General features: G+C 52.4%; 2 protein-coding genes across 7 annotated transcripts in view; one reads left to right on the top strand and one right to left on the bottom strand.

The window, feature by feature from the left end:
* The window catches only part of LOC122389611 (neurobeachin-like), a 157,729-nt gene that overhangs the window by 138,556 nt on the left and 7,307 nt on the right, over window positions 1-11,866 (top strand). For 3 of the 6 annotated variants that reach the window (XM_043381793.1, XM_043381794.1, XM_043381796.1), the window contains exons 39-47: window positions 1,074-1,186; window positions 2,104-2,207; window positions 2,565-2,721; window positions 3,066-3,218; window positions 3,516-3,588; window positions 3,796-3,890; window positions 4,117-4,206; window positions 4,600-4,789; window positions 5,545-5,790. In XM_043381793.1, the coding sequence (XP_043237728.1) occupies window positions 1,074-1,186; window positions 2,104-2,207; window positions 2,565-2,721; window positions 3,066-3,218; window positions 3,516-3,588; window positions 3,796-3,890; window positions 4,117-4,206; window positions 4,600-4,789; window positions 5,545-5,790 (1,221 nt within the window). The remainder of the gene's footprint in view (window positions 1-1,073; window positions 1,187-2,103; window positions 2,208-2,564; window positions 2,722-3,065; window positions 3,219-3,515; window positions 3,589-3,795; window positions 3,891-4,116; window positions 4,207-4,599; window positions 4,790-5,544; window positions 5,791-11,866) is intronic. The other 3 variants (XM_043381798.1, XM_043381797.1, XM_043381795.1) reach the window with 1 other exon arrangement.
* LOC122389612 (choline transporter-like 2) lies at window positions 5,979-8,559 on the bottom strand. The gene has a single exon (XM_043381799.1). It carries the CDS (start codon window positions 8,500-8,502, stop codon window positions 6,409-6,411), a length of 2,094 nt encoding a protein of 697 aa, XP_043237734.1. The 5' UTR covers window positions 8,503-8,559; the 3' UTR covers window positions 5,979-6,408.

Genomic DNA, 11,866 nt, shown 5'->3' with positions numbered 1-11,866 from the left:
TGTGTCATCGCTTCCAAACCACCACTTCACATTACGACCAATGTTTCTACTTCTTATATTGTCCGGTGTGGTGAGCCTCTTGGCTGTCATTTAAAACGACACTTAACTCCTCACATTGCGCAATGCGGCAGTGATTTACGGCGCAGCGATCTTGCACCGGCGGGGTATCGCCGATATTTAATATCACTTTCGGCCGCCGGCCGGTCGCCCAGACGCCTTATCAGTCACGATGATCTGATTAACCGAAGGCACCCGGTGTCGTTTATAGCCTGACATTAAAACAAAGCGCATGGGAACCGAGCTTTAGCTGTGAGCGGCGGTGACGCGTCGTAACTTAGCGTCTGTCCCGCGCCGCCCCGTGTCTTCAGTGCCCGGGACGGTGATCCTCAGCCTCATGGGGGGGTGTCTTGGCACAGGCTGATTGAAAATTGCTGCCGAGATAAATCACATGAAAACCATCCTTAGCTTTTGCTGACGTTGACAAATGAACATTCAAATGGTACGGTATGTTTATAATGTATTGGCAAATGTCTTTTCTAATGACTTTGTGAAGGGTACGTGCCTCATGGTAATCCGTCAGAAGATGTAACACTGATTGCGGATGGTAACGTACGATGCGAGATCGCATTTCTACATGGGCCAGCCTCCGCGGCTTTCTTCTTACCTACCTAACTGAAGAGCTTGGGACCGGGGTGCGTGACGCGACCCTCGCTGCGAGCGGGGCAGGTTTCCTCTTAGATAGGGAAGCCCTGTGACAGGTCTGCTGGGGACCTGGAGCGGTTGGTGACCTACAAACCAAACGTTGCCGACCATAAGGCACCAAACTCAACGCTTATGTATAGGTTTGGTCGCGAGAGCGTTGTGCCATGTTTCGAGATCATTGATGTGATACCAGTGTTCCACCTGGCTTGATGGTTTTAACACTTCAGCACCATGGTTCGTCAAGTCGACCTATGAAATCATATCAATCCATGACCTTGCAACCTACGACTTGTGAATGACTTAAAATCGCCATTTTCTAGCTAGTTAAAACACATCACTGACGCCTCTCTCCGTGTCTGTTTTCCGGCCAGGTCGGACGTACAACGACCTGAACCAGTACCCGGTGTTTCCATGGGTGATCACCAACTACGAGTCGCCAGAGCTGGACCTCAGTCTGCCGAGCAACTACCGCGACCTGTCCAAGGTCAGAGCCGGGCGGGCGCGCCCGTCCCCCAACACCAGCGGACCGTTAGTATAGTCCGTCAGTCACCAGCGACCGGTCCGTCAGTCACCAGCGACCAACTGACGGCTTCTGGTGACATTGTTTTCGTTTTGCATCAGCCAGGCGGGCTGCATAAACGTTTTGATTCGATCTCTGTCCTGGCTCATGAGGCCTAATCCTTACCCTACCCTCCAGTTCCACTCCTTTGGTTCATCATGCATTTCTGCCGCCGCCCTTCTTGTCCCCTGTCCCCTGTCCCTTGTCCCCACCCACGCGAGTTCCGTCGTGTCCCGGTGACAATTTATTGAGATGGAGGGTGTCCGATACGCCAGACGGGGGACGGATAATGAACTCATCACTCGGCGGGTACCGGCTCGGTCAAATAAACCGAGCGGCGTGTGGTCCTCTGCCGGCCGGGGTGCAGCCGGAGAGAGAGGGTGGGGCAGCAGCGGGGTAGAGCGAGGGCGCGGCGCTGATTATTTGACTAACGGACATGGTCAAGTTGCTTCTAAGGTTGGAATCTGTATGCTTGTCGTCTGTCTGTATCTCTGTCTGAATCTCTGTCTGTCTCCCTGTTTCTCTCTCTCTCTCTCTCTCTCTCTCTCTCTCTCTCTCTCTCTCTCTCTCTCTCTCTCTCTCTCTCTCTCTCTCTCTCTCTCTCTCTCTCTCGCTTTCCTTTCTTTCTTTCTTTCTTTCTTTCTTTCTTTCTTTCGTTTGCATCTTTGTTTCCTTCTTTCTTTCCTTACTCCTTTCTTTTTTTCCTTCCCTCTTTTTCTCTATCTCTCTCCCCTTTTCCCTTTCTGCCTGTGCCTTTCTCCTGTTGTCTCTCCGCTCCGCGACTGCTCTCAGCCTCCCCCTCCCTCTCCCCATGTCTGACTTTTCTGTATCGCCGGCCACAGCCGGTGGGCGCCCTCAACCCGACTCGCAAGTCGTTCTTCGAGGAGCGCTACAACTCGTGGGAGCACGACCAGATCCCACCGTTCCACTACGGTACTCACTACAGGTCAGTTTGAAGTGCACACTTCAGGTCAGTATGTGACACGAAGGCCAGTGTGGGACACAGGTTAGTGTGACATCTAGTGCAGATCGGTGCGGCACCTATAGCTCGAATCACTTCAGGATGAAGTGGAGAATCCACTTCAAGGTAAAGAATATGCGCAGATAGCAGCGTTTCGGTGTTAATTGTTGGAGATCGGTGCTTTTGTGAAGCTGCCTGACCGCGTTGGGTCAGACTGTCCCAGACTGACCTGACCTGCCCTGCCCTGACCCCTTTCCCACACTCCACAGCACTGCGGCGTTCACGCTGAACTGACCCGACCTGCCCCAGACTGACCTGCCCTGCCCTGACCCCTTTCCCCAGCACGGCGGCGTTCACGCTGAACTGGCTGCTCCGGCTGGAGCCGTTCACCACCATGTTCCTGGCGCTGCAGGAGGGCAAGTTTGACCACCCCAACAGGCTCTTCTCCTCCGTGCTGCTCTCGTGGAAAAACTGCCAGCGGGACACCAGTGATGTCAAGGTGGGAACTGAGGGAGCGATTGGCGTGGGACGTACGATAAAGTGGCGACGAATGATTGCAGATTGAGGTGGACACATGGTTACCATATTCACATTTCATGGTGAGAATCGTGTTTGAAGACGTATGGGGTGAATTGGGTGTGTTTTTGAGAGAACTTAGGGTTTTGGTCTGTGCTAGAAAAGATCAGACAATCTGTCTGCTTGTGACCAGTGTGCGCGTTTTATTCTCATTTAAGTCAAGGCATCGGCATATCTGTTTACGTCAAACTCATTTGTTACAGTCTTGTTTTTGTCAATGTTCTATGCCGGGACTTTATCGTTCTTCCCTTCTTCCTCGTCCCTCAGGAGTTGATACCGGAGTTTTTCTACCTGCCCGAGATGTTCATCAACCGGTCGCAGTACAAGCTGGGGCAGATGGAGGACGGGGTGACAGTCGACAACGTGGCGCTGCCGCCGTGGGCGCACTCACCCGAACACTTTGTCAGGACCAACCGCATGGTGAGTGGTGGGCCGAGGCGACTGAGACAGGTGGTGCGATGTAATGCGACGAGTGTGGGGGGATGGGCTCGTTTTGCCATGTTGCAGGCATTCCAGGACATTTAACCAACGCCGTGTCGCGTTGAAACTCCAGTCAATTTTATATTTACCGCGCTGAGTAGTGCAGGTTATGTACAAACTTCGACTACTGTACATAATTGAGCTGATATGTGCCGAGCGGTGCTTGTGTCGTTCGTTACTCCTGGCGCCACGCAGCGTGTGTTTGCGAATCACTAGTTGTATTGTCGGCCGCCGCAGGCGCTGGAGTCTGAGATCGTGTCGTGTCAGCTGCATCAGTGGATCGACCTCATCTTCGGCTACAAACAGCGGGGTGAGAACCTGTCGAGCGCAGCTATCACTATCGAATGCAAAGTTAACTATGCTGTCTGTCGAACCTAATCTCGGGTTTGATGGCTACGCAAGTAGCGGTGTCAGGTGGGGTTGATTTAAACTCACTCTAGGGATGCTTCATTGGATTTCAGTTAGCCGCAGTTCGCTGTCGCCGCCCGTTGTCTGACCGTGTCGCCGGGTCTTCCAGGCCCGGAGGCGGTGCGGGCCACCAACGTGTTCTACTACCTGACCTACGAGGGCAACGTAGAGCTGGAGGCGCTCACCGATCCCGTCATGAAGGAGGTGGGCAGACTGGGAGACAAGGGGAGAGAGGGAGTGAGGAAAAGGAGAGTGATTCTGGAAAGAGAGGGGTATTAGAGTGATGAGAGAAGAGGCCTTTATGCGCTTTGAATTTTTGCATTGCACGCTGGAGCTTGTGAGCTGAGAGTACGATATTTGTTTGTTTCACCTTGACTGTAAGAAGGTGTACCGGGCTGCTGACCGAGTGTTTTTATCTCTGTTTCGTCAGGCGATCAAGAACCAGATCCGCAGTTTCGGCCAGACACCGTCGCAGCTGCTGATGGAGCCGCACCCGCCGCGCAGCTCGGCCATGCACCTGGTGAGTGGCGGGAAGGAGGGGAGGTGTGGATAGTGTAGTTTGGTGGGTGTATGGGTTTTTTAGGAGCCGCACCCGCCGCGCAGCTCGGCCATACACCTGGTGAGCGGGGGAAAGGGTGGATGAGAGGGGGGGGGGGGCGGTTGGATGAAGGTTGTAGTTTGCTGGGTGTGTGGCTGTGTTTGGAGCCGCACTCGCCCCGCAGCTTTGCCATGTGGTGGGGTGGCCGGTGGGGTGAACTAGTGGGTATAATTGGTGGATGATGACTGACATACCTACTTACATTTAGACTAACATGCTGAATGGCTTCTTACATTACTTACACCAATGATTACTTCACGGACTCCCCTCAACCCCCCGATTCGCCAATAACCCCCCCCCCCCCTCCGCCTGCAGTCTCCGATGATGTTCAGCGCGCCGCCGGAGGACGTGTGTATGATTATGAAGTTTGTCAGCAACTCGCCAGTGGTCCACATCTCTGCCAACACGTACCCGCAGCTGACGGTGCCCTCTGTGGTGACGGTCACACAGAGCCAGCAGTTCGCTATCAACCGCTGGAACCCGCTCTTCAACAGTGAGTCGGACGGTGAGAGGGGTCAGAAATAGGGTGAGAAGGGTGAGAAACTGAACCGGCCGGGGCTGGGATTATACCAGTGATTTAACGTTGAATGGGCTATCAGCAGTCATATTTTAAGTTCAACGGCGAGTAGTGGGTACTTAGTATGGGGTAGAGTATCTGGGGCTGTCAAGTGTGGGTTGTCTCAGTCTGGCTGGGGTTGTGAACTGTGGGCTGCCTTAGGTGGTCTGTCTCGGTTGGTCTGTCCCGGTGGCTGGGGCTGTGGAAGTGTGGGTGCTTCTTAGTTCAGCACCGTATCGCCTTGTTTGCGAATGGGTTTTAATCTTGCGCGATGTGAGTTTTATGACTGCGTCGAGGTGTCAGATACCCGATATGGTTTACCAGTGGTCCTGTTTTGAATCCACTCGGCAGGCGGACATGCCAGTGCTCTTTGTCTTTGGACGTCCGACCTAGTTATAACCGATTAGCTTATCAAAATTACATTTTTTAATAGCCACATCGGTTTGCTATCAGTCACCGATAGCTCTTCGATGCCGAGTATGTACGTGAACTGATGGGCTGATATAACTCAAGTGAGGGGTGAGGACTAGTTTCTGACGCCGGGCTCGCTAAGACTGCGGAGGAGGAGCTAAGACCGTTATGAAAAATCCTATATGGAATAATTGTACTTGGTTCCCGTCTGACCCGTCTGACCCTCTGTTCCACTGACGCTCGGCGCTCGCTGGTCCCCGGACCTCACTCTGACCCCTCTGTGTGCCCGCCAGGCGGCCAGTCGGCCAGTCCGCCGTACGCGGACGCCGGCACGCCGCCCATCAGCCTGCCGCTCTCCATGGACCCGGCGGTGTCGCAGCAGACGGGCGCCAGCCCGCCGGCGCGCCGCCACCTGGGCGACAACTTCTCGCAGCGGCTCGAGATGCGCTACAACAGCTTCATCACCACCGTCGACTCCAAGTTCATCATTGCCTGCGGCTTCTGGGACAGCAGCTTCCGGGTGTTCTCGACCGATACGGGTGAGATGAGGACGGGGCGAGGGCAGGGAAGGGGACTAGAGAATTGCAGCTGGGCTGGCATTTTAGTGGGGTGTCTGGGCGTAAAAGGCGAGTTACATTGCAAAGTAGATGTGAAACTTAATAAATCAAGATGTTCAATTTTTATACGTGATTGTGCTTATCGATATGTGATATGCTGTTTAAACAAGTTTATAGAAAACTGGATTCTCGTATATTCATCTCATTACTCATCAATTCCATTTTATAATATTGTATAGTACAATATGCTTTCATAAAACACTTAGAGTGTAGCTATGCGACCATTACTCATCATATATTACCACACAGCTTTATGTCTCGATTCCATACTTTACCGCACAAACCAGACTATCTCCTTCACATATTCACAGTATCTGGTACCCTGCACACTGCACACCCAGTCTTTCACACTGTCTTTTTGCACGCCACTTTTGCGGATAAATAGAAACAAAGATAATACCCGGCGATTGTAGTCGCACCATAGACTTTGCCCCATCACAGGCGTTTGACCGTGGTGCCCAGTTCCCGCACTTCACGACATCCTGATTGGCACTCGAGTGGTCTCTGGAATTGTCTACCACGTTCGGCTGGAATCGCCAATCACTCAGTCAAATCTCTGGAGCTGGTCCGCTTGTTCTTCTTACCGAGCAGGCTCATCAGACTCTTGGACATGTAGAAGGGCTTCTCTGGCGAGCCGTCGTTGCGCTCGATGTCCTCCAGGAAGCAGAGGAAGATGGTGTCCACGGCCATGGTGTACACGCTGAAGAAGACGCTGCAGATGAAGAAGGATGCGATGGCCACGGTGGTGATGGGCACCCAGCTGTGCTGCGTGGTCGGCACGAACCGATCCAGACCTTCGATCGGGATCCGGTCCTCCATGAAGTAGAAGGAGGCGATGGTGACCAGCGCGGTGATCACCAGCTTCCCCATCAGCAGCATCACCTCACAGACGCTGTTGACGACCACGACGCGCAGGATGTTCCGCATCAGCAGCGAGAACGCGTCCTTGGCCGAGGCGCAGAAATTGGTGCCGTAGATGGCGCACACGATGTACGCGTTGCGGTTGATGAAGCGCATGAACTTCTCGAAGCACCAGAGGCAGCACTTGCAGCAACAGATGACGCCGCGAGCCAGCGGGTTGTCGACGCCCTTGGTCTGACGCTGGATGTACTCGAGGGTGGCGCGCGCCATGCGGATGATGGCGATGATGAGGGAGCCGAATGCCACCGTCCCGAGGTGGTAGCGGAAGGCGCGGCCGGCGCTCGACAGGACCGGCAGGCTGGGCAGGTCGTGCTTCTTGTCGAACGTCCAGTACCAACCGGCGAACGCGCCGGCGAGAATGAGCTCACCGAGAGCCGAACAGAAGAATAGCCCCCAGAATAGCGCGAACACGTTGTAAATCTGGATATAGACGGCGGCCGGGTGCGGCTCGTAGCCGGCGAATGCACAGCCGCCGAGGCAGGCCTGGTCTGAGCACGCAGCACTGAATGTTTCCGGCGTGCACACATCGTTGGGAAGGTACTGCGAGCACGTGCAGCCGCCCGGCATTGTTACCCGGTACGTGGGGCTGCCGGTGGAGGCGGTAAACAGCGCCACGCTGAGGAAGAGCGCCACCACGCCCAGCTGCAGCGCGAACGGCACCAGTGGGAAAAACAGTGTGCTGAGCGCGCTGTTGACGGCACGACTCGCCTGACTGAGCATGGCCGTAGCCACCCGGATCCGCTTGTAGAGCACCAGCAGCAGCAGCAGCAGCAGGACGGCCACGACGCACAGGATGACGAAGAACGCCATCCACACCTCTGGCTGGTCGAGCAGTGAGCCGAAGCCCTGTGTGAAGGCGTCCAGCGGGTTGAAGCTGGTGCTGTCGCCACTGGTGGCCTTGACCTGGTCGTAGCGGAGGTAGGTGAACACACAACCGTAGATTGTGGCGCCTATCAGGCCGATGAACGCAGTCCAGATGAGAATCGTGGTGATGAATCGCATCAGGAACGTCCAGAGCAGCGAGAGCAGCGCCGAGGCGACACACGCGACCACGATCACCCACCAGGAGTTCTGGAGGTCACTGAACGCGCCGGCACCCAGCTCTTGCAGTCGCGTGAAGCGGCCGGCGCCGTCCGCGCCGCTGCGCAGGTCGTCCACGCTGACCGACGTCTCACGGCCGAGATGGTCTAGTACCTTATTGTTTGCACTGATATCCGATTCAAGAATGTTTGGGATGCAACGGTCCATCATCGGTACACTCTTGAGCACGATTTTAGCGCACCGCTTATCATCCAGCATAGCCTTGCAGGTTGCTTTGGTCGGCTTTATATCAGACCTGCAGACTAGTTTGTCCAGTACCTGGCCGCAATCCTCATTGGCGAACTCGTAGGTGGCCGTGGGACACTGAGCCACGCAGACCTGTGGCGTCGGACATCCAACCGTCTCTGACCGGGCGACGCTGCACTCCGTCATGTCAAAGTAGGCGAGGTAGGGCTTGTCTTCCACCTGTGTGCCGGGGGCGCCGCACGGCTCGCCGTCCGAGTTGGTCGGGTGCAGCAGCAGGTCCGGGTCTCCCTGGCTGTAGACGACCACGGCCACGGCCGCCCAGCCCAGCACGAACGCCAGCCACAGCAGCAGGCAGAGCACGTCCGTACAGGATCTGTCACTGACCGGGCTGGGCGGCGGCGGCGGCGGGTAGCGCTGGGACGCCATCGCGGCGGCGGGCGGCGGGCGGCTCGGCGGCGCGGCGGGGTCAGCGGCGGGCAGACTGACGACGGCCGCACCGATCGAGCGGTACACCCGCCGATGGCGAGATACGCTATCGGTGTGGAGTGACGGGGGTGTATGACGGCGGTGGCGGGTGGTGGGCTACCCCGCCACCAGCCAGGTGTGAGCGAGCACCAAGGGATGGGGAAGGGACGGGTTTTCGGGACGGGAAGGGTCGTCCTTTTGCACTATTCAATGGTAGATGTCGACGCGAGAAGTTTGTTGGGGCGAAGTTTGCGACTCAATTTGAGCAGCCTTCACTGTCGATGTGTCATACCTCTGCACACATTGCGATAGTCTTGTTTGCTATTGGCGCCACAGTGTCGTGCTAGTAACGGCTGTGGAGCCAGCAACTGGCCTTAAGGGTGCGTTTCACGCGACCTTTACACCACCTGGCGAGGATCTTGCCGACATAGAGATACGTTTCTAGACCAGTAGATGGCCCTAGCGCTGAACGCCGATTTGTTGTCATAGGACAAGTATCACATTTCCCCTGTCCATCCATCTGTTAGCGCAGAGGGGTTCGACTGCCGGGCCGCCCCTCCCCATCCGCGCCCCGCGAGTTCGGGGAGGAGTGGCACGGGTCCGCCGCTCCGGTCAGGCCGGGCGGAAAGGACCAGATGTCAGGCACAGTCGAATCACATTGGCCGAACCCGCCCCGACACACACGGGTAGGGAAAGACCGGAATAATGCAAGGGCTAACAGAATGAGGTACAGGAAAGAAGCTTCAGTCACATTTATAGTGTAAGCTTCATGAATCCTCGCTTGGGGAAGTGGGGCGTTTTTTTGTCAAACTTGCAAGTTTTTGTTTGCCCGTATAGGCGCCGCGAAACTTGGCATAGCTTATCATGCATTAATTTCTCATCGTGTGTGACATTGTGGAACCCCGGTCTCAGAAGTTTAGGTCACCAAGTTCAGGTATATCCTAGATGTTCGAAACTCGGGTTATTGCATGAGCTATCAGCATGAGCTACACTGTATGTGTATAGTGCCGGAATATCGCATCAGAAGGCACAGAAGAATATGCTTTATAAAACATCTTTTTGCAATTTTGTCACCTCTTCAGAGCTACAGTAGATGCCTGAGTCCTTTGAAAGTTGCAGTGCACGATGTAATAAGGCCATTGGCAGCTACAACTTATATGTCTCGGAATCTTATAATGTAATCATGATTAGGGGAAAGTGGGTGTATTGCGCCCTCCTAACTAATTGCGCCCGCCCACATTCCCACGAATTCAATGGCATGTTTAGTATTTTGTTTTCGAAAACATTATTTTCACCACTGGATAGTTCCTTTTATGGCCCAAGCTCTCCGACGAAGCCAATCAGCAAGGCTCATTACGCCATCAAAGATATTATGGCGTTTTCTTAGCTTTTTTTGCAGCATTTTGAACCGTTGGCTATAAAAATAGGCGATACATGTGTGATTTTGAGAGTGATATTTGGAAAGAAAAATCCTTTTTTCAATATATTTCACTGAAACAGTAAACATCCTTCAGTATCTTTATGGTAACTTCTACGCTTTTATTAAAAAGTACCTCAATTTTAATTGCGCCCATGGCAATTGCGCCAGGGTGGCGCAAATAGAATAATGGTGTAGCTATTGTATCACGACAGTATGAATGCATCATAAACTTGTTGCGATAAAGAAGGAGTTTTATGTCAGGCAGGGGAGCAACCCGCCATCGTCAGTCCAAAAATTATTTCTCTCGTCGAACTTATAATGTAGCTGCCATTTAGGCTATGAACTTACGGTGTAATTGACGAAATACGGCATTTTTAACATGGACTCAGGTGTGAGAGGTGACAGCTATGATACAAAGTTAGAACTGATGTCAAAAAAGTTGTCGAAACAATAAAAAATATTAACTTTGAGAGAAACGATTGAAAATATAACAGTCTAGGCGCATACATTTATATATATCTAGTCGGTTACATCAAACGTTTTCGTTCCACTTCACAAGCATACCGGACACAAGTAAAGTTATTGACCTGCGCAAAAAAACATCGCAATTTATATCTACATTTATTATGCATCGAGCTTGATTCACATAATACATGTTCAAGTAAGCCACAATGACATAGACTGCCGGAGTGTATGCATTCCGTCTCCTTTGCTTAGCCATGTTACAGGATAGGGCGCAATTGGGTTCTAATTGCGCCATCCCCCTGGCGCAATTTACATCAGTTGTTGGTAAATGCGCCCTTTTGCATGTTTTTGAAAAAGCAACTGTCAGAAGCAAACGAAACATTCTTAATTGATCGGGAGGCTCTTAAAGTGACCATCCCACCTTAACATTAGTTTTGAGTTGAGATAGCCAAATTGGTGGCCATGGCCTGAAAATACCGGTTTGGGCACTCACAACATCGAAAAATGCTTTAATTCGGAGATACGGAATTTCAAACTTGCAGTTTTCGGATTCTAAGGGGCTAATGCATTGGTATGCCCCCTTAGAATTTGTGACGTCAGCGGAGATCTAACGATTTTTAAATATTTTACTAAAACGTTTGGTAGCACGCGGTGGTATATGCTGCTTTAAGCGCAACAAATGCCGCACTTTCAAATAAAGTCGCTGGGAACAGCGGAGATCCCAAAAAGTAAGCATAACTAAACGTCTAATATCTTGAAAACCGGTGAATATTTTTCGATGAAATTTGGTAGATATTCGTTTTCGCTCTTTCTGAACCGAGCGACATCACTTTCATGCCAATTCATTAACTTTTTTGAAGGTGGGAGGGTCCCTTTAAATCGTAGCCAATGAGTTCCTCTTTGAAATGGTGAACAGTGCATGCTTACATCTCCAGTGGTTTCCTTACAATTAGCGTTTTTCCTTAAGGTGGCGCAATTCACCCTCCTTCCCCTACTTATAATGTAATTATGATTTAAGTTCATCCGGACTTAAATCCCCTAAGAAATCGTTCGGGTCGGAGCTTTCGAATTTTATCACAAAACTTCGTCAGCGTGTCGTAATCGGGTTCGGGGGTATCGGTCGCAAAATTGAGGACGTTTTGCGATCGATTGGATTCCCCGTGATGAGGTACAGGTCTCGCGGGTTTTAGCGGTAGGTTTTGCACCTAGAAAATTTAGTGTACTTCAGGCTATATCTTCGTCGTCTTAAGCTTTTAAGTGTTGAAGATGCGATCGACTTGTTGGTTCACAAGCCGGCCATGATCCTGTAAAATGGCTTCATCGTAGATCGATTAGTTTCTGAGATATAACCGGAAATGTAAAAGTGCAAAACCTACCGCTTAATCTCGCGAGACCTGTACATCGAAATAGGTACCCTTTTTATGCAAAAGTATCAACTTC

The sequence above is a fragment of the Amphibalanus amphitrite genome, unplaced genomic scaffold (assembly GCF_019059575.1).
Source record: "Amphibalanus amphitrite isolate SeventyFive unplaced genomic scaffold, NRLGWU_Aamphi_draft 000365F_arrow, whole genome shotgun sequence".
NCBI lineage: Eukaryota > Metazoa > Arthropoda > Thecostraca > Balanomorpha > Balanidae > Amphibalanus > Amphibalanus amphitrite.
Note: the sequence above shows the minus strand (reverse complement) of the source record. Positions and strands in the feature narration are given on the sequence as shown.

Bases quoted from the DNA above. Each gene is read 5' to 3' on its own strand.
- LOC122389612 (XM_043381799.1), bottom strand. From the start codon at position 8,502: ATGGCGTCCCAGCGCTACCCGCCGCCGCCGCCGCCCAGCCCGGTCAGT.